Consider the following 22,431-nt stretch of genomic DNA (forward strand, 5'->3'; position numbering starts at 1 on the left):
AGCACTTCTCCACTTGACAGCTCTTCAGTTGCAGTTTCAATCTTGTGCTAGTTTTCCTGAGAGCTCTTTTCAATTTTCCACATTGCTAATGGAGCCTGAGGCAAAGCTAAAAATCATTTGGGCTTCTTGAAAGGATCAATAATTTTTGTGTGCCATGCATTTTAGAATACATCGCATCGCTGACACAAGCGCTGTCACTGCACTGATAAATATAACCCATCAAAGAATGTCACAAGTTTCCACAAAACATTTTAAAAATATTCAATAACTACCTGCAATCCCATGTGCAGCAAGCAGCGTTAAGTATATCAGTCAAAAAAAAAAAAAAAAGACTTAAATTTATCAGAAGACTGATTGCATAAATTCTTTGCCAAACATTGTCATTTTCTGTGTCTTGCCTTACACAAGAGACTGTGCAGAGAGAGAAGACCTAAGAGATTCACTATTTTTCGGTTTATACCACAACAAAAGCTGAATGAACTTTTTTCCAACACCCATCCAAGCAGTCAAGGATATCTGATCAAGTGCTAAGACATGCTATCCTCAGCTCAATAAATTATTCCTTCAGCACCATGCTGAGCAAATTATATTTTAGGAGGGCAAAATTTTGTTTGCAGTTCATCCACTTACAAGACAAGCAAAAGACTGCACTGAAAGAAGGAGAAGGAGAGCACCACAAACACAGAGCTGTGTTCTTCCCAATTTAAAGCTTCTAAAGAAACTGCTTATGGAGCATTCTGGGGCTGACAAACTGAGTGCTGCTCTGCTTGTGTCTATTTAACCCTTGCCAAGAGCACGTTACTTAAGACAGGCTGAAGCCTCAAAGACTAAATGCAAATGCTTATTTCTCAGGGAAAGCAAGGCTGAAGCAGCAGTAATCAGACCATATAGCAAATGTGTTTTTACATAAATGATTCTCTCATAAATACACTGCAAGTTCAGAGTACAAGGAAGGAAAGAAACATAGCAAACATTATTTACTGCTCAAAGGCCTTTCATAAAAATTTTAATTTGGACCAATTATTGTTTAGGCACATCTAAAAAACAACAAATTATTTTAGAAAATGGGTGCTACATCTCACCCCAAATTAAATCATCAAAAATTTCCATGGATTCAAAAGCTTCTTCTTCCCCCCTCTTTTGGGAAAGTGAATGAAAGAATGATAGAATGAAAGAATGAAAGAATGATAGAATGAAAGAATGAAAGAATGAAAGAATGAAAGAATGATAGAATGAAAGAATGATAGAATGATAGAATGATAGAATGATAGAATGATAGAATGATAGAATGATAGAATGATAGAATGATAGAATGATAGAATGATAGAATGATAGAATGATAGAATGATAGAATGATAGAATGATAGAATGATAGAATGATAGAATGATAGAATGATAGAATGATAGAATGATAGAATGATAGAATGATAGAATGAAAGAATGAAAGAATGAAAGAATGAAAGAATGATAGAATGATAGAATGAAAGAATGAAAGAATGAAAGAATGAAAGAATGAAAGAATGAAAGAATGAAAGAATGAAAGAATGAAAGAATGAAAGAATGAAAGAATGAAAGAATGAAAGAATGAAAGAATGAAAGAATGGGGAGAAACTGTAACCTGTTCTCTGTATCCAAAGTGTCATGGATGTATTGGGTCCAGTTTATTTGGATGCATAAATTAAGCCATCTTATTGCAAATATATGTGTAAAATACTTTTTTTTTTCTTGGCATCAGGTGGGAAGCCCTACTCCCCTTTCCCCCCAGCTTTTCCAACCTGCTGTACAAGCAGTGAGAGACCAATCCCCATACTGAGGGAGGTGTTCTGTATGATGGAACAAGCTGTGCTTCAGCTTTTGGATCCAGAATTTTGGAAGGATTCCCCACCTGGGAATGTCTCTGGTTTTTGGTGTTGGGAAGAGACTGAGAGGCTCTGTGTGACCGAGAAGGAAGCTTCCCAGTGGGAGAGGCTGGCACTGAAACTGGGAAACATGGAGGGTGCTGCCCACACCACTCGGTTACAGAAAGGGCACAACTGGAGCTGTACGTGAACTGGGCTGGGAGCACAGGTGGAAGGACTGAGCAGGAACTCACTCTCTTCCACACCAAATGATGGCCAGAGGTGGTGCTAAAATAGAGGGTTTATGTGCTACCTTGATACCCACTTAGCCTACAATTAATGATGATACTCTTCTTCCCAAGGCAGGTGTTCTAACTCTTCATCAATCTGACTGACAGGTCTCCTTCTCCCGGCTGATTTAAATAAAATTTGTGAGGTAAAACATGAGATTAACCTATGGCTCACACTCGAGTCTTTTTTCCCCAATCTATAAAGGGAAATCACCTCAGTTGACCATGCAGAAGTCCAAGTAAACATCTTCTATCCTGCAGCTTCTTCTCCAGCTACATATTTCTTTTGCCTACCCTGTTCCTTTGCTATAAGCCTAAATTGTTGCTTCAAAGTTTTAGGAGATGTGCCTTTAATCACTCCCACACTTATTCCTCACTTACGATGCTACCACCCTTTCATCAGACCAGCTCTCTTTCATCATTGTTTCTGAGCTAATTATTCAACATTAGCTGAACTGAACTGCATTTACCATTCATGAGGTATTTCTGAGCCAGAGATGATAATAACATCCAATACTTCTTGGATTTCCTTGTGGCTTGTTATGTGCTATGTTCCCATGGTTTAGTAGTGTGCTTAAATTTGGCTTTGAATACCATCATTGGGAGCAATTTGTACAAATAGCAAAAATTGCAAGACATGAAAGATAATGTAGAGCAGCAATAGGAATCTTTATAGCATCACCTGATCAAGCCAGCCTGCTAAAATGATGCTGACAAGTCTCCAGTCCCTTTGGTGATACAGGATTGAACCCACTATCTGATAAAAGGGGTTGAGTCCACTGCAGGCTAAATAGCAGAGATTCCTAGCAGGATGCATTACAGAGACTATAAAAACTGCTAAAGAAAAGAGCAAGTAAAAAGTCCGACACATGTCCCCAATTTTTTGACTCATACATTTCTACGTGCATTGAAATTTCATTTTTATGTTAAAAAAATAGAAACTGGTTTTGGAAAGAAAAACAATTATCAAGTCTCTCCTTCCTGCTTCTTTATTTCTCTCCCTCCAAATGGAAGGAATCATTTTCTTTCTAAAATACTCCAGCTCTGAAAGAAATACAAAGATAAGAAATGAAATAGGGGAAGGGAGAAAAATCAGGGAAATAAAAGGGGGTAGAAGAGAACGTCTAACTGTTTTTCTCTTTGAACTAATAATAAAACTAAATGAGAAGCCCCCTTTTTATTAATGTATCAAACTCATTTCTGAGTAACAAAACTTTTCATTCCAACTGTCAAGCCTTTGCATATAGAAACACTTTGAACATTCTTAGCCCATTTCTCCAGTGGGATTCTCTACACTGCATAGATCATTATTTCCCTGCAGTTTTTTCTCTGCATACTTTCCCTCTGTTAATGGCTTCTGGAGTCCATGTCCCTATGAAATGGTAAAAGGGGATTTAAAACTCTTTCTTCTGCGTGTCTCAGATTGCCTCTGAGAATTCTCGACACAGAGTTACAAAAATCCACACTTCATATTTAAACAAAATTTAACTTTCACTGTAAACTTCATCCTTCTCCTCAGTTTTCTACCATGATAAATAGTGCTTTGAGACCCATCCTTCTCTGGGTATCTTCAGCTACAGTCATGGACTCAAACTAGAACCATGGAGTAATACCTCCCATTCCTAAAGCTCCACACACTTTAACATTTGGTAACTCCCATCCCTCAAGTCTCAAAGAGATATTAAAGTCTAAGTCTGAGTTTTGAGCTGAAAACAGAAGTTAAATATTGTACAGGGAAAAAATAATCCATCTTCAATATTGATTGTTTTCTCCAATTCAGAAGGCAAACAGTTCAGCTGCTCTGTGAGGACTGCCTGACTTAACAGAGAAAAAGCTTTGGAAATCCTGCCACAATGCTGTTTTCTCCTTCCCAGACATTTAAAAATAAAACAAAAAAGCTACCATCACTGCCCAAACATCATACATGTATGTCATCCCTGACATGGTCAATCTACCAAGACACATGATATGGGACTGAAAATTAGACCAAGGCCACATTAAAAATGCTAAAAAAGGCATGTTTAAAAGGTGACTGCAATACAAAAAGATTTATGGCAGCACTAATTGACAAGTATGTCCCAGTTCATCCTGCACCGGTGTTTTTCTGGATGACACATATGTACACAAACCACTGGGGAGAGATGTAAACCAAAATCAAAACAGCACAAGTGGGTTTGCCTTATTGGCAGAGAGGAGTCTGCTGCAGCTCCCTATGGAGAACGCAAGTCAATAAGATTAGTGATGAAAAATAAGACACTGTACAAAGGCAGGAAAGCAAGCATGAGAGACACCCGAGGTTAGCTGTGGATCATTGCCCTTAATCCTCGTGTTTGCCAACAAGAATGAGCCCAGCAAGCCATGGGATATTTACAACCAATATCCCTGTGGATACAGCACAGGAAGGGCCCTGGCACAGGGCAACCACGGGGCTGTTTGGGGGCACCTGATTGTTCTTTGATACAGAATGGATCAATGTGCTGCTGTAGGCACATGTGTGCTTATGAATATTCATGGGAATCTGCTCATTTCATATTGCATTTACAGTATTCTGCTCTCCATCATGCAAGAGGAAAGTTATGTGGACTTTTGAACATGGTAGTTAAAACTTTTTATCTGTTTATCTTCCTTAACAGGTAACCTTAATTATATTCTAGGCAATTTCCTATTTGTAACTATGTTTCCTTATCAGAAAAATAATTATTATATTGGTCTTTATAAGTATGATAAAATATATCTAATATTTTTATCCTGAAACAATTGCACCTTAAAACCAAGAAAACTAGCATGTTTTATAAAACAGGGTAGCTACATCAGAGAACCAAAAAGCATGTCCTCCTATCTTGTGAAAATTTCAAACGTCAGTGGTTAGTTGTGGTCATTTATTCTCCTCCCACTTCACTCTAAAACAGAACATAAATGGAAGTAATTAAAACTATATGCAAAAAAAGCTAGGATCTGGTTCAGATCATTGGAAGATAAACGGAACAATGAAAATACCAATTAAATACATGGAGTATCTTTAATATGTCAAAACATCCCCTGGTAAGTACTCTGTGGCTTAACTGACTCAGCATTTTTGAGAAGAGAACAATAAAATCAAAGCACTACCAATCCACTCTCCCTACTTCTGTAGGGTATGCAAGAAGATCCAGCAAAATGTGGGGTATAAAGCTGTAGTTCGCTCAAGCCCACACAAGAAATCTTTCTTCTTAATGATGTTGTCCAGCTGGCTAACTAGCTGCAGTAATTTACAACTTATTTCTGCATTAAAAAACCATATAGTTTTTAGAGAGGACAAGTCTGTAGACTTATCTAGACTTGATATATATAGATATTTATGCCCTAAACTGCAAAACCTTTTAAACCATTCTAATCCCATTAATTCAAAATTTAGTATCTGATTTATTTTTCAGATGAGATGCTAAATGCATCCTACAGAAATGCTCAGGCTCTGCTTCCTATAGAGGCAGCAGATAAGATGTAAAGAAACTCTCCCATCTCCAAAGAACCACATTATATTACTCTACATAGCTCTGCACAGGCTTTTGATCATTTTTGAGCATGAACATTTGAAAAATGCTATAAAACCTATATGTATGTATTTACTTTTGGGTACATATTTGTATATATTCTTATACTTATTCACAATAAAGTATAGATAATTACCTTTGAATGTTTATATACATAAACACACTTATACTTGGGTGCAAATATAACAGCATGAAAAGGAAATGGGAATCAACTTTGAATTCCAGGTTCCACAAAAGTCTGGACCTTATGGCTTGGAAGAAAGGACCTTCCAGAACCTAACAAGCAATAAAGAGAGGAGTTGCTAGGCTGGAGCAGATAGAAACAGCAGAGTCTGCTTTGAGCTCCCCATTCAGCCTGAACATTTGCAAACCCCACCTGCAGTTTCAGATAAAATTATGTTTTCCTGCTTCTAGCAGGGATTGTGTCTCTTTACTTGGAAGGTGATTTTTCTGAAATCAGGAATATTCCTAGCATTTTTTCAATATTATTATTATCATTATTATACTAAAGGACCCTTGGTTTTCCTTCTTTTTTTACTTTATTTAGACTTTCACCATAAAACAACACTTTGCACATTATTTAGCACTTCTAACAGAAAACAGGCAGGATTGCATCTATCAGCATGACACAGAGTTGTAGAAAAATGCATTCAGTCTTGAGGAAGAAGTACCAAGCTGTGGACAGAGGCTGGACTGCAGAAAGCCAGGGGAGTCTACAGTGGTAAGGCTGAAGGACAGGGAGGACAGTGATCCTGAACTTCAAAGTGGTGAGAATTAGAACCATCACGGGAGAAAAAGCAACTCACCCTCTGGTTTATTTGACTTTGAGACACAGATTAGTCATTGAATCAGAGGGCTGAGCAGAATAAGCTAGAGGAAAAGAAAAAGGGAGGAAAAAGAAGAGGTCAAGCACTTGCAGCGTGACTGAAGACAAGCTGAAAGCCAGTGAGAGAACTGACTAAATGCAGAGACAGAAATCAGAGCACGTCGCCTGCATAAAGGTCCTTCTGGATGTACTCCTTCTTCTTATCAGAAACAGCAGCAGGCTCTTGAACAGAGAGCTTGAAGGTGTAAAGGTAACTAATGATGCCCCTTTCTAGGCAACTTCTTTGGTATTCTTAAAATCAGATGTAATCAGTACAAAGAGTCCACCTCTGACACCACAGAAATATTTCAGCACATGAACTGTACAGTGAAACAGGAGAAGTTTAATCATAGAGATTCCTTTAGCTCATCACAATGTCTTTTTCTCAGTAATGCAGAGCCACAACCTCACTGGCCATCACTAAATGAGAAATGATAGCAAGTCACAAATTAGAGTAATTCTTGGAAAGGATTGGATACAAGTCAAATTCCAAATGACTCATCTTCAAAAAACTGTAAATGTCTAATTAACCAGGATATTGAAGCTACTCAGTCTTAGAAAATTATTCTCATCTCAAAAGAAAGAGAGTGCAAAAAAGGCAATAATAAAGCACAAAAAATGAAATTAATGGATTTAATCAAGAAAATCCTTCAATACAACACTTCATTTTTTGTTTTCTTTTAATAATTGTAAAAAAAATGATTTCTAGAAAAGCAGCAACATCTAAGATACTGTCCTGCTCTATATGAAGAGCTAACAGCATGCATACCTATAGTTTTTCTGTTAAAATGTCATATACTGGTACCTGCACACACAGAAGTCAGCAGAAGGATCTGGAAGTATTATTCAGGATCAAATTTCAAGTGAACTAAACAGTCAGCAGAATTTAGGAACAGCATCTTTTGAGGATTTGATATCTCACTGTCAGGGCTGAGCATTCATTATTTGATTTCAAGATGGAGGAACTAACATTTAGATGATACAATGAAATAAATTAAAAAAGGTAAATTCCTTTAAAAGAGGGGAAGAGAAAGAACTTATATCTATCAGCTCTACATACTTTTGAATATTCAATGTCAATCAAGATTTATAAATACTTTTCTTACATTTGAACCATTCTGGCTTCTGATCCTGTTTACTGGAAGAGTGGACTTCAGTGAGCACACAGAGTATTCAGTTCAGTTTACCATTGCTTAACTGTGTTATTGCTTTTCTAAATGTTAAGCTAAGAATGAAATCCTCTGGACTGAACTGAAACATGTTTATATTGTAAAACACAACCTCAGTAGTCCTAATGAGATTCTGTAGCCATTTACTTTTCAAACTACAAAGGTAGGTATTTAAATGTTAAAAAACAAAGCATCAGACATAGAAAATGTGACCTGAAAAATGAAGATAATTTCCCCAAAGATTCTTGGAAATAGCTCTTGAAGTGTTTTTTCACTTGTTACTGCATCAAAACTGACCAACAACCTTAGAAAATCACTCAGCCATTTCTACAAGACATCCATCTGAGACAAATCCCTTACTGACCTCAAAAATACCAGTGCTTGTCTGCTTACAGGGATGTCTTTTCTATTACCTTGCTGATTTGACACACTTGATTCTGCCAGAATTTCAATATTTGAGGGACTTAGCTTTTAATCTACCTGAAGTGATACCACAATGCCCAAGCAGCCAGATATTGCCAGATCTGGGGCCTTTGACAAGAAATACAGGACAAAGCACGGGAAGAGAATTCATTGCTGAGTCTCTTGCTATCAGCAGGGAGAATATTGAAAACAGTACTTGTACAGATGGGAAGTTCCAAACTCATGAAGGAGGTGGCTCTATTTCTCCAATTTCTTTCCTATTTACACCTCAATATGTTTCTTCAGAAACTACCACTTTTCCAAGGCTCTGGCAGAGGAAAAGTAGACATGACTTATTATTCTGAATTCTCATTGAATCTCTTTTTAATTAAACTTTTCCTTCCCCCAGGGAAGCTAAAATATATTAAAAAAAAAATCAGATTTCTGACTTAATATAGGCAGATTCACTCTAAGCCTGGTTTATTTGCATAACTCAGGACTGTTTCACTTTGTTCTGATCTTCTTGGTCTCTCCAGTGGATGAAGTGAGGCAATGTGTTATGTGCTATTTATTCATAGCACACAAGGTACAAGCACAAGATTTATCTGTTCATACATGTAAGAATATTAAAGGAAGAAGTTTTTTATAATTCTGACAAAACTGGAATGGGGTAATCACATGGCTGCAATTGGCTTTAAACATTCTGCTGCTAGCCTCAGATCCTTTTTGGTACTGTGCTTCATACAAGAATGGCCTTGATGAAATATATGGACTTATTGATTAAGGTAATGCTTTGGAGTATCATGATTTACTTCTGCCTTCTTTCATATGTTTATGAAAGAACCTCAAATGTAGGTTACAGACATGGAAAGGAGGATGGTTTTTGCATCATCATTATTTCCTAAATATGGAAAATACAAATATATGGATGATGGATATCTAAGAACTACTAAACTCTTACCTTCAATATCAGCTTAGTGAGCTTTTTGTTTCTTAGTTAAGGACCATTCCAAAAAACTTCTCATTCCTTGAGAGTTGAAGGTTTAGTTTACTAGTCCCATATGACAAAGGCTTGATATTCTCATCACACTAGCTATTAAAGACTGCTACCAGTCAGTAACATACAAATTTGCCAAAAAAACAGAAAATACATTTGCATTCATACAGAGCCTTCAAAGTAGAGATTTTGCTGTTATCACTGGCATAAAGAGATCCCCCCACTAGGATAAAGACCTTGTGCTTCACACTTACTAACACAGAAAACCCATTCCTGTCCTGAAGGAGTCTAAATCAATTACCCTTCTCTGTGCATCTCGTGGAAGAGAAGAACAGGCATTTCCAGCTGTGAACTGTTTTTCTCCCTACCTGAACACTGAAATAAGTGCCTGTCTTCGAATTTACAAAGCTTAGCTAGAACACGACTTTACAGATTTGCTCTGAATTCCCTCTAAGCTAAGATTATCATTTCCTTTAATGTAAGAAATAATGATAGACAGAAGACCTGCATAAGGGCTATCTTAGAACAGTATTTTATATTTAACTGATACTATTCTTCAATTTAATATGAATGCATCATTTTCATCACACAATTTTAGTTTAGTACCCAGGTAAGCAACTTGGTGCAAAATTGCATGCTCTTGTAAGGAGATGGAAGTCAGTTCTACCTGCATGCCACATAGAAATGACTGGAAGGACACACTGCTCAAAAAAGAGGTTTTGTTTTCCTTGTTGTCAGCCAAATGAACCCACAGCTCTCCCACTGAAGACTTTATAATTTCAGATTTGTACCCTGACCCTGTAAAAGTTGCTGTGTACTGACCCCACTATAGAGGGCCAGCACAATCATGATGGTTCAGAGACCCCATGGATGCAGTTGGTAATTTTAAAAGCAGCATTATTGCTTATATTAACTTACTGCTTAGCATAAGAACCTCTTTCTCCAACCCCTGTTGGCAGGTGAAAGTCTGCATACACACGAACATTTAGCTCTAATGAAATAGAACAGGTAAACTCAAGCTCAAATCAATTAAGCGTATCACTTAATGATGCCTGGGAAAGCTTTCAAAAAGTCAAGCATCAAGCCCAGGCCTTTCAAATTTGAAGAAGGTGCCTCTTCCCTAACACCCACACTTTCATCCTAACAGTTAGGAGGTTTATGTTAATTTTCACATGCTACATTTTTCAGTGCAGCAGAAAAACAGATAATTTCACTTGTAATTGTGGTGTACCCTGGTAAAGTCTGTCAGGTGTTAGAATACTGACCTCAATGCCTCTGCTAATTAGATGAAATTGAAAAAAAGCCCAGGCTCTATAAATCAGATTCTGCTAAGGTTAGGATGGGTGCAAGATGGAGAGGGTAGGAGGAAAATCTGTTCTCTTATAGCTCTGACTCATTGTCTGCTTGCTATCAGAGAAAGGTTTTCAAATCAGAACTTCCTTATTTAATTCACAGAAGTCATTAATGCCTGGACCCAATGGCAAAACTGGGGATGTTTGGATCAAGGCTGTCAAGGCAAGTGAAATAACACGTATTTGTGGTGAAATGGGATGAGTCATGGCAGTTGGCACCACCTCCTTACAAGTTTAAGTAGAAAAATGACTTGTGTTTAGCGAGCAGGTCTTTTCGCTATCTCTTCTGCTGAGGTCTCAAGAAAAGAAGCAACTTCCTTTATACAGGTTGGCCTCATATAACAAAGCCAGCCACAGCTCCTAAGCAAAAGCAGAGATGAAAAGTACATCTCCACTGCTTGTCTGAAAAACAGTCTGGGCTTCTGCAAACACTTGGTTATGAATGTGGGCGTGTAAAGGAGTTTGTAATCCCAGCTCCTAAGGGAGCAGTAAAGAGACTGCTTTGACTCATGTGCAGGCTCTCTGGAGGAGGCCCCAGGAAAACAGGACCAGCTACCAAGTGTAGGTTTCAAAAGGAAAATAGTTTATAATTTGCAAAAAAAAAAATCTTATTTTATAGCTAAAACGTTTAATGTTAGTAATTTAGCAAGCACAAGTACCTAATGTTACTAACAAAAAGCTAGCTATATGTTTTCTAGGAACAAACTCATCTGTGGACCCAGGAGCATTAGCACCATGAGCTCATTTGCCTGGAAGAAATACCCTTGGAGTGTCAGCTTTTCTGAACACCTAAAATGCTTTCTGTAATGCTTGTAAAATGCTGTTATCACAGCATAATCCTATGTATTAAAGTGGAGTGTATTCAACTCAACAGAACAGGAGGGTTCTGAAAACACAACAATTGCTGATAAAAAATGCAAAAAAGTGTGCAAAAGGATGTGCAACTTTAACTAACTGTATTTTCAGTAAGTTGAATACAAGGGTGGCACAGAATATGACAATAGAAGAGGTCAACTCACTCTCAAATGAGGAGCTCAAAGGTACCATTGGGAAAAAGGATAGTTCTTCCCACTGCTGACACATAACAAACACAACTTGTATTGCATATATTGCCAGACAACTTCTAAAGAAAATAAACTTTGCAGGAGAATAAAAGGGATCTGCATGCTGGATGAACAGGCTTCTGAGGAAAAGATGATCTGAAATTCAAGTACAAGTCATTGCCTTAATTTTCTTGAAATTTAGATCAGGTCCTAGATGAACTGAGTCTTCACAAGAATTCAATGAATAACTGTCTAAGAATAATGAGAATTAATATTACATATAAGATGAGCTCTGTACTTAAGAAGCAGAGCTGGGAAAAGGGAATTTGATAATCCATAAATATTTGAATGCTGCAAGCTACATCTGACTGAAATTCATCAAATTTTCATTTTCTTTTCCAAACAAACAGTCTCTGTGAAAAATGCCATAGCTGTTTAATCTTCTTCAGGGTTGCTGAAGGAGGTTCTCCCTCTAAAATTAAAATGCAAACTATTTTTCTACAAAATTGAAAAATAGTAAAACAACACAAACCAACCCCTCTGAACTTTTGGGGGCAGCTAGGAAGCAATGCAGTGGCACTGTTCTTTCTGTGTAAGGTTTCTCCCTGCTTTCTGATGCTCTGTTTAGTGTTGACATAGGAGGTGCACCAAGGGTTGGGCAGCCTAGGAGTCCTCCTAGAATCCAATACACTCAAGTTCATATTTTGTTTTTACAGAGTCTTCCTATATAGCTTTACACAGATCACCTGAGCTCCTCTGGAGCACCAGTCCCTGTAGGGGCACTGATCTCTCCTTCCCACCCAGGAGGAGATGGGCAGATGGGCACCAGGATTATGTGAACACACAACATCCTGCATGTTCCACAGCATGTGCTCTGCCCAAGAGCAGCTCACTGCAGGCATTTTCACAGGCACGTGGAGACCGTGAGACTTTAGAGTCACTAAAAAGCCTCCATCATTTTCATTTGAGGTCAGTTGTACAGGATTACTGAGATTTAGGATTATTTATAGCATTATGTAGGTGCACTTATGCAAGTTCTCCCAAAGCCAGGTCTGGAGGACCATATCCTGAGAACAGAAGCTCCTTCTCCATTGTGTTTGCCATTTCTATTTGGTTTAGCTTACCCTCTGCACTGTGGAAAATGAGCGTTCCTTAGCTCTTTATCCTGGGGGGCAGGCGTTTATCAAAATCTATTAAATATTTAGACCTTGATATAGCAAGTAATGCTGCTAACTTGTTTGACTTAAATTATACCCCACTGGCAAATCAAATTAGAGAAGATTTGAGAAAATCTACCTTTTAAAACAAAAGCTGATTTTCTCCATGTTCAGCCATTTGTGGGATTAACTTTTTTAATGGGTTTTTATGTGCACAGTGTTTTTGTTTTCATGGATACTAGACGAGGATGAATTATTCATCAAGGAAAAAAACATCTACAACACGCATTTTCATAGCTTATTTGGTCCCTTTTGTCCTACTCATAAATCAATCCTGATTACTACAAATGAACGTGTTCCCACTAAGGGTTCACTGATGACTCACTTGGACCATTAATTTAGACCTCTTCACTGAGTGCATCAGGATGTTGCCACTGGTAATAGGAAACTGGAAGAACATTCTTTGTGACCTCCTCTCTTTGCCTGCACACCCCAGACTCCTTCTCCTGCTCCATTCCTTGTGTATAATTTTATAGACACAACACATATTCTCCAGTTAGAACATGTCATTTCCCTTCTTGTTCCAGTGACAAATTTGCATGAAGGGAAAGAAGAAAATTATATATTAATGCCCAGCAGGTTGCTTTTATGACCTAGGAGGAGCATAGAGAGCAATGGATCAGTATCTACATCCTCAATGGGGGCAAGTGATGCCCAAACATAAAGACAACACTGACTTGTTATGGGAATGACTACAGTGTGTCACTGGTGGCATAGATCACAAGGCATTTGTCTCTGTTCCTGAAGTGCTGATGAGCTGTCATCAGTGAAGAACCATTGTCATCGAGGAACAATGCTTCACCATTTAGAGCAGTAAATGGAACAAGCCAATTCTTATCCAGGCAGTGCAGCATTTATCAACTCCTTATTGCTCAGCTGGGAACAAAGAGAGGATTCTACCCATTTGAAAATTATTATTATTATTTACTACTTTATTGGCAACACAGTGCACTGAATAGTTTTAGAAGAAAAATTTATGCCCCAGAATTCCTAAGGGTCAACACTCAATCTTTCTCAATACACACAATAAAAGAGAGAAGGAAAACACATTTGTTTCCTTCCCAGTCCAATTGCTGCAGTGCCACGGTGGTTAGCATTGAACACCATTCTGTTTCATGTGCTGGGGCTCTGTGCTGAACCCTAATTACCAATGTCAAAAGAGAAACATTCCTCAGAATGATACCAGTTATTCTTTGCAGCTCCCACTGCTGTGGTTGCTGCTGAATATCTTTTGAGTATTTTCAAGTACCAAGCTGAACGGAATGCCATGTGTCCCACTGCAACTCAATGCTCTTTATGCCATAAAGATATCACAGATCCCAGGCAATTAACAGTTTGGAAAAGAGTACATTAACACCAGCTACTAAAAGCCTTTTATAGTCTTGAATGGTATTCACTGAGCAATTACAAAGTTAGCTTTTTCTTGTTACTGCTCTTAGGAATCCACCTAACAGTGATGTTCATTAAAAATACCCCTTAACCTCAAATTCAGTGTTGCATTGTCCAGCATGGGAACAGCATGCCCAGCATGGGAAACATTTACAAGTTTATCACTGGTGAAACGTGTTTGATGCTGGCTAAGACAGCAGGGACTCACAGAGACTTCCCAGCAAACCTCCAGCATCTACATCCTACTCATTGATGAACCAGTCTCTACCAGGAATCTGGGCTACCCTGTTCCAATACAAGCACATCAGCACAATCCTGGAGCTGAAACATCCTCCAGACCATGAGTCACAGCAGTGCTGGATGCTACTTTAAATTTAGTTACTTGGATAATCTCCATTTATAACACAACAAATCGCTGAGCTGCTGTTATCCAAAGCCTGTTTCAACCAGGCTCAAACTGAGGGTTCACTGGAAGCTTCCTCCTACCTGCTGCACATCAGCACACAGGGCTCTGATTCCAAGCCTGACTCCTCTCTGATCTGGCATGTACAAAATGAGGACAAAGGGTGGGCTGCCACTGATAGAGAAGAGACTAAGGGCCTAGTTCTGTTTTTGTGATGTGAGCAATTTTTTTTATTTTTTTTATCATAGATGTCCATGAATTCATCACATCCTGTTGTTACGGCTGCAGCACACTCCTGGTAATTGGATTATTCAAGGACTACACAGGTTGAGATCCCCAGTATTGCATTAGAGAATGCAAAGTTAGAGAGGTCTTTATTATGGTAGAGAAACACTGGTAAAATAAAACCTGCCATTGACACTTTGTGCTCTGTATCTTATTTTCAGTTTAAGTGCTACAATTGTACATTCAAAAATACCAAAATATCAACTCTGCAGGCCTCTACTTGACAGGTTACAAAATACAACATAAGACAATGGACCAAGACTCTAATGCCCCTTCAGTATTGTAGACAGGCAGACTCATACAGACTTCCCCTGCTTTATTCTGAACTTGTACTGATAATCTCTGGGCACAAAGTTCTGCAGAAGATGAATCAAGTTATCCAAGTTCCAGCATATGTTTGTAAGAATGTAGAGTAAGAGCTAGCCTTATGCAAAGGAAAAACACAGCTAGAAGAATGGGATTCCTCCTCTAGAAAACAGACCAAGCAAGATCCTTCATGACATTTACAAATGGCTTTATGCCCTCTCTTTTACTAAGCTACCTTTCTTTATTTTTAGAGAAAATACCAGTTGAAGTATTAAATATTTTCTGCATATATCAAAATACATCTGTGTAGAAGGGCAGTTAGATCACTACAGTATGAAATACCATTTTTTTAACTGCTTAACAGAGCAGATAATTAAAAATAAGAAAACCTGTGCTTTGCCATCTTTTTTCCCCTCTAAGTTCTATATTTAATTATTTTCATCATTCAAAACATCAGTTGCACTCATCTAGTGGACAAATGGCATCACCAGCCCACAAGAACCCGCACAGGGAAGTTTAAAAAGAAAAAAACCAAACTCAGTGACAGCATTAATGCAAGGAAATTAATAATCAATTATATCAGCTCAGCACTGCGTACCAAGAAAAATTAAAAATATTGTTTCTCTCGGACTCTACAGACATGACAAAATGTCTGCCTATGCTTCCTGCTTTACCAAGTGATACTTTCAAAGTCTTCAAGAATTGCCTGTGATTTTAAACCTTTATTATATCACTATTATATTATTCTCTTCACCTTTCTCTTAGTTTGAGTAGAGGGAGCTTAGTTAAAAGCAAAAAGAAAAAAAACCAAAACAGTTAATGTCTCTTAAAGACTTTACTGAAAGCAGAAGGAAAATGTTCATATAGATCTACCAGTTCTTTTCTCTTTTGCACAGACACAGAAGAGATGATTCCAGCAAGAACCACAACCTACAGAGACAATACTTGTATCAGTAAAGCCACAGCAGACTGAAATAGTAGATGCTACAGAACCAGAGTATCATTCCCCTAATTTTGAGAGTGGAAAAACATAAGAGTTCTTTATTAGTATTATTATTAAAAAATAATAAAAAAAAAAAAAGCAGCACAGCAGGTTACCTGGTGCCCTGTACAGACAGCCCTGGAACACTTGGTAGGATTGTGGAGGCTGGCAGGCAAAGGGGAAGGAGACAGAGAGCCTGGCACATGTGAGCTGGCACATACACCTTCAGTCCTCTCTTTCTCCCCTTCTTGTGTCTCTTTCAGAGGAGGGGGTAGGTAAGACTGTAATTCAAGTTTGCCAATAGAGCTGAAACCTGTCACATCTACAGAGAATCCATTTTGGGGGCTAAAAATAAATAAATGTTACCTCACACTCCCACTGCCTTCAGATTCCTATTCATTTCAATATTCAGATATCCAAACTCCACTTGCTTCAAATAGCAGCAGAGAAAGGAGAAGGAGGGGAAGAGGAAATGAGGAGTAGTTATGGATTTAGAAACTACTACATATAGCAAATATGAATATGAATTAACAGAGAATGGGACACAACCATGCCAGATGGGATCAACTCAATTGACCCCTAAGGCTCTATTTTAGCTACTTAGATTTTCACATTGATTGTACATTCATCTCTTGTTTATATACACAACTTCAGTTTCCCATTGGTAAAAGAATGATTACTGTACTTAAAAAACACTTGACTACCCCTACATGGACTGGAGTGCTGGCAGAAGCCTGTACATGCCATGTGCAGGGAGAGCTTCACAAGTAGGTTGTTCTTCCCACCATATTTTACACTTGAAGTCTATACTTTGTACAAATGTACCGAGCACATTTGAAAACAAATTGTTCTTGCTGTTAATTTATAAGGAAAAACCTGCTGCACTTGCATGACATTAAGAGGGGGAAACAAAAAAAGAAAAAGAAAATGCCCAAGCAGATAATGTATTGGGTGCTGAGATAATAACCCTGGATGGATTCCTGTAGCTGGTAAGGCCATCTGCCTGGTGGATGCAGAATCCAAAGACCTTTGTAGTCCATGCAATGACCATCTTGAGACTGATTCACAGCCAAGGAGGGCTGATTGAGTCAAAGGGATTGAAAGCTAGATACTGACCGGTATGCAAAGGATGCACCCAACAGCTGTGGGTCATTCCCAGCTTTTCTCTCAGGAAATCTCATTGCTTTGGACTATTTCTTCATTGATACATCTGAAGGCATGAAAAAGCTAACATTTGTGTTCTCCCCCTCCCCCGTATGAAACTAAGAGGAGGAAGGCATGTCTGAATATTATTCTCTTGTTAAGAGTATTTAAGTAGTGGAGGCAGAGGAAAAGCCTGAGATTTGCCTGATGCTCTTTACTCAGCCTGCAAGCACACGAGGCACAAACCAGCGATCAATACTCCACCTTATCTCAGCACAGCTTTTCAAACTTAGCATTTCTGACCACACGGATAGAAAGGTCACTGTTTAAGAGACCTATTGCCTTTGCCGCAGTTTACTCAACAAGTCTCATTTGTGCTGTCACACAAATCCCAAACACACCCTCCTGATCTTGATGGCCTCAAATATCCAGAGTCAGATTTGCTCCTGTAAGTTTTCACTTACACTTGGCTGACTCCTGTGCAATTACTAGCAGAGAAAGGAAGGCTAAAATCAGAGTGAACGCTGGTTGCCTAAAATAAATAAATAAACATATAATATATGTAACTTGCATGTAAAAAAAAAATTTACATTTACTTCAGTATTTTTTTCAAAATAAAAAAACCAGACACATTGCCTATTTTTAACTGAACAGAATTATTAAAGCCAGATGTGTCCTGTAAGCCCACAAGGAAATATACTGTAGAGTAATGGACTGTACATTGACCATACATTTCTGCAAGAGTAGAAAATCTCATTCTACTACACATTGAATTTGAAGATCTCATTCTAGCACACACTGAATTTCTGCAGCTTTGACTGACACTTATGACTGGGTTTAAGTAAAAGTCTTGAAAGTCTCCTGATCAGCTAGAAGTGCTGGTGAAAAGGGATAATAAATGTTAGAGATACTGTAGGTGGCAGAGGCAGCTGTGTTCTGGAACAGAAACATGCAATAATTGAGAATAACTTTCACAAGGGGAGTTAAAAGGTGCTACTTGACCAGGAGGTGTTTTAATCTGCTACATCTTTTCAGGCCATGTGTGAAAAGTCAGTCAAGAAAGATACAAGTAAGGCGGAGGGAAGCGCAAGGTGTAAAATAGCAATAGAGGACATTTTTTAAGATACACAGCACTAAACTGGGTGGAAGATCACTTATGGCTCCTGCAATTCTTTTCTGCAGCTGCAGACTAGCCCTGAACTGATATAGAAAAGTGCTTCAGAAAAACATGAGTTCATAGCTCCTTTTATTTTTTTACTACTGCTCCCTCCTTCCAACTTTAAAATGAAAAAGGAAGGGGGAAAAATAAATGGGGCTCAACAAGCCTAGACTCACCAAAGCTACTAATGTTTGCAGATCACAGAATATGCTGCTAAAGGGCAACTAATTTCTTATATAGCAGGCAAGGCTTTGTATCTCCTTGTCTATCTGATAAATGTTGAAGTTTCAGTTCTCCCAGACATCACATGCAACACATTTTCAGCGTTATGTACATGGCTATTTATTCATTTTCTAGTAATTAGTATCCTGGGGAGAAATCCGATTGCCACTCTATTTACCTAATTTAATAAAATATTGCAAAATGCAAAGTGGGAGGAATTTCTAATGTTTTATTAGCATTTGGAAATTCTGATCTTTCTAATGATGTCTACTGACCCCTAGCCTGTAGCTGTGTTTCAAAGCAGTTTCTTCACCAATTCTTTCTTTAATTAAAAACTATTACCAAAGAGAAAATTACAATCAAATATCTCAGTGGCAGAGAAGATTTTTACTTACTCAGGACTTTAATTTTACAGCAAATTAAATAAGTGAGAAAATAATAATTTATAAGAGTTTTATAATTTAGAAGTAAGGGAAAAAACCAAATTAGATTAAAGACATATTAGATATTATGAAGAAAATTAAATGAGCTGCACTCTCTGCCCCAGCCCCAAGCATAGTCCTTTTCAACTATAAATACTGTCCTCAGTTTTGTTCTTGTTCACAAATCTGTCAGAAACAAACCTGCTGAAGTCATTGTGAGCATACACTACTGGCATCTGAATGCAACTCCTTTGGCCAAAGTATTCAAATTGAGGAGGGTGCAGAGCCCATCCTTTCCCATTTGCACTTGGGCTTTCAAGTAGAAGCTTTTGACAGTCACCTGCACCAAGGCTTCTCACATGTGGAATTCTGTTATTTTCTTTGGTTACTGGGTACCTGGAAGCTCAGTAACCCTATAAAGCTGTAGCACTTTCATACAGCTACTTGAATATATTTCAGGATACTGCTTCAATATTTTAGCCCACCTATAAGCTTTCTTGGCCAAAAACTGAGGAAGAGTGCACAGCCTCCCTGAGCTCCAACATAAGGAGATGATTTATTTAAGCAGGTGATGAATTTTCATACCGGGTGCAATTATTGAGGTCTGTGCGAGCACACATAGATCTTCACATGCGAATCTAACGAGGTTTCTAGGGAACTTGCAGCTATTACAGATTCACAGGCTCCTTCCCTCAGCTCCTGGGAAAGCACTTACAGCTGATTCCATGCTAATTCATTGCTCAATGAATAAGTAAAATCTGTACAGTATAATAAAACCATTGATCATCATGCTTTAAGATTGACTCCTAAATATTTAGGAAGCAGCGCGTATTCAATGGAAATGTTTATTGGCACTGTGAAATTAAACTGTCACCCGTGAAATAGTAAAACTCATTAACGCAGAGTTTCTTTTTAAGTGTTAAGAATTAACTTTATGGCCGCATCCGTAATAGCAAGCCTCAGCCTTAAATCGCCTGCCATTTAGTATTCGCGAGCGATATTAAAACATATTACCCGTGATTTAATTGGCTGGAAATTAAAGAAGATAGAGGATGAAAATACATATATAGGAAAAGAGAAGAAAGAGGCCGGGCCGGGCTGCTGGGAGAGGGCGGACGGACAGACAGGCGGACAGACAGACAGACGGACAGACAGCGCTGCCCGCGGGGCTCGGCCGGGGCAGCGCCGCCGGCGGGGCAACAGCGCCCTCTCGCGGCCACCGCGCTCCGCCCGACGGGCCGGGGAGAGGCCGCGCCGAGCCCCGCACCGAGCCCGCTCCAGCCCCGCCGGCAGCCCGGGGAGCATCGCTGCCTCCTCTGGCCTCCGGGACTCCCGCACCGCCGCCAGCACCGCCGGCTGCACCGGCTGCGCCCAAGAGCGCCCGTAGAGCCGCCGCCAGCCCGCCGGAGCGCCGCAAAGCCCGGCGGCCAGGGATGCTCCTGCCTGCGGGGACCGACCCCGCAGGGCCGGAGGAGATACGTGGCGAACTTACGAGAGGATCTCCCGGGGGAAAAAAAAAACAGCGAACGGCGATTTCCCAGCTGGGAAATGCTGGGGCAGCACGGAGGGCGAGCACCACGCCCCGGGACACAGCCGCGCCCGTGGGAAGCGCCCAGGGAACCGACGGTACCGCCGGGCCAGGAGAAGACGCTCAATGCCACCAGCGCTGCTCGCCAGGCTGCGCCCGCAAAATCGTGGCATCCCCCGGCTCTTGGGGAAAGGACCGACCCTCCCCAGCAGGCAGAGGGGCCACCCCGGCCCCGTCCCGGCCGGCGGCCCGCAGCCGAGGCAGGGCGACAGCAGCCACTGCCCGCAAAAAGATGCAGCCAGCGGAAGGACAACAAATCGTGCGGGAAGCTCCGAGAGGCTCCTCGCAGGCTCCAGCATCTCCCGCTCACTCCCACATCCACACCGGCAGGACGGTGGAGAGCAGTTCCTCCATCTGGCCCCAACTTTGCATTTCTGAGCTCCGTTAGCAAAGCGGAGCCGAGCTAAGTTTCTCAGAGGTCATGGCGCAATAACCCCGTTTTTCCGGGAGTTGCTCCCCATCTCGTCCTCCCGCCCCGGACCCAAGCCCAGTCAACTCCTCGCACTCCCGTTACTCACGATTTGTTGCAGTTAATCCCAGATGCCATAAAGTGAAGAGCAGCAGAGTGCAGCCCCCGAGGGCTCGGGAATCCATCTTCAGCCCCGGAGGGGGAAGCCAGCCGCCCGCCTGTCTCCCCTGGTCCCGGTCTCCGAGCGCCTCTCAGCCTCTGTGCGCTCGCTCTGCCTCCACTCATTTACTCCATACAGCATCCAAGCACTCCGGGTGAAGGGAAGCCGGGGCCGGCCGGGGGACTCTTGGCAGCCCTTGAGGAGCCGCTCCGGACGCCGGCGGCAGTGCCCGAGCCGAGCCCGCTGCCCCGACTGCCGCCGCGGCGATTCACCTTGCGAGCAGCGGCTGGGTGGGAAGCACCAGCCGCTCGCTGGGCACCTCCTTATAGGCGAGAGCCGCGCTGCACTCCACCTCCTCCCAGCCCCCTGGAAGTTGCTCCTCCTCGCCTTCCAGGGAGGATCCTTACTGCAATCTTCACGCGTTGTTGATAAGCATCAGAGTCACGGAGTAAATCAGATGCCTAGAGAGAAAAAAAAAAGAAATTAAAGTCTTCATTTTTTTTTTTTTTTTCCCTTTAGGTAGTAGCACTGTAGCTGGAACATTTTAAAGATCCACGGCTTAGATGTTTGTTTGCTTATGAATACATATGTTATATACACATACATAAAATATACATGATCTCCTGGCATGTGCAGAGCCGACAGAGCCCGACGAGCCCCAGCCCCGCTGCCGAGGCTCAGCCTCACGTCCAAGGAGGGGGGATGAGCCTCGGGCGGGACTGATGCTCTACCCGCTCTTCTGTCAAGCCTGGTCCAGAGTTTCCCTGCCTGGCCCTCCCAGAAAGCCATCAGAGGTGGCCCCAGGGCGTCCAGAAGAGACACGGGGAGCTCTCGTTAGCGCCCCCGGCCTCAAGAGGAACGCGGGCCCGCACCAGTGGTCTGTGCCCCCCTCCCGGCTGGCGAGGGTGATGCCTGCAAAAATCAGATTTCCTGACTGATTGACGGATTGATTACCCGACTGCTCAGCAGCGGAACGGGCCGGGATTATCTTCCCGAGGGGTGCACAGGGAACTGGAGCAGAACATGTATCCCGCCCTCCATTGGCGGGGTGCGCTCGGAGCCGGGCCCGCTCCGCCCGCAGCCGCTCGGGGGAAGGCACACCTGAGCCAGGGACTCGCCTTAATCACTGCCGAGCTCAACCTTGCTGCTTTGCTGCGGCGTCACCCCACATCAATAGAGTGCTGCATCAAAGTCAGGCCAAAATTGCATTAGCGATTCCGCTGTAATCTGCAAGGAGAGTGTGTTTGGGTCGTCTTTGGG

At 40.8% G+C, this 22,431-nt stretch overlaps 1 protein-coding gene across 1 annotated transcript in view; it reads right to left on the reverse strand.

Annotated features, from left to right (window-relative positions):
• CNTNAP5 (contactin associated protein family member 5) overlaps nt 1-21,382 on the reverse strand; it is a 260,487-nt gene extending 239,105 nt beyond the window's left edge. The window contains exon 1 of the mRNA XM_058027494.1: nt 21,121-21,382. Coding sequence (XP_057883477.1) covers nt 21,121-21,196 — 76 coding nt within the window. The 5' untranslated portion in view covers nt 21,197-21,382. The remainder of the gene's footprint in view (nt 1-21,120) is intronic.
• Nucleotides 21,383-22,431: the final 1,049 nt, after the last annotated feature.

This window comes from Melospiza georgiana, chromosome 7 (genome assembly GCF_028018845.1).
Source record: "Melospiza georgiana isolate bMelGeo1 chromosome 7, bMelGeo1.pri, whole genome shotgun sequence".
NCBI lineage: Eukaryota > Metazoa > Chordata > Aves > Passeriformes > Passerellidae > Melospiza > Melospiza georgiana.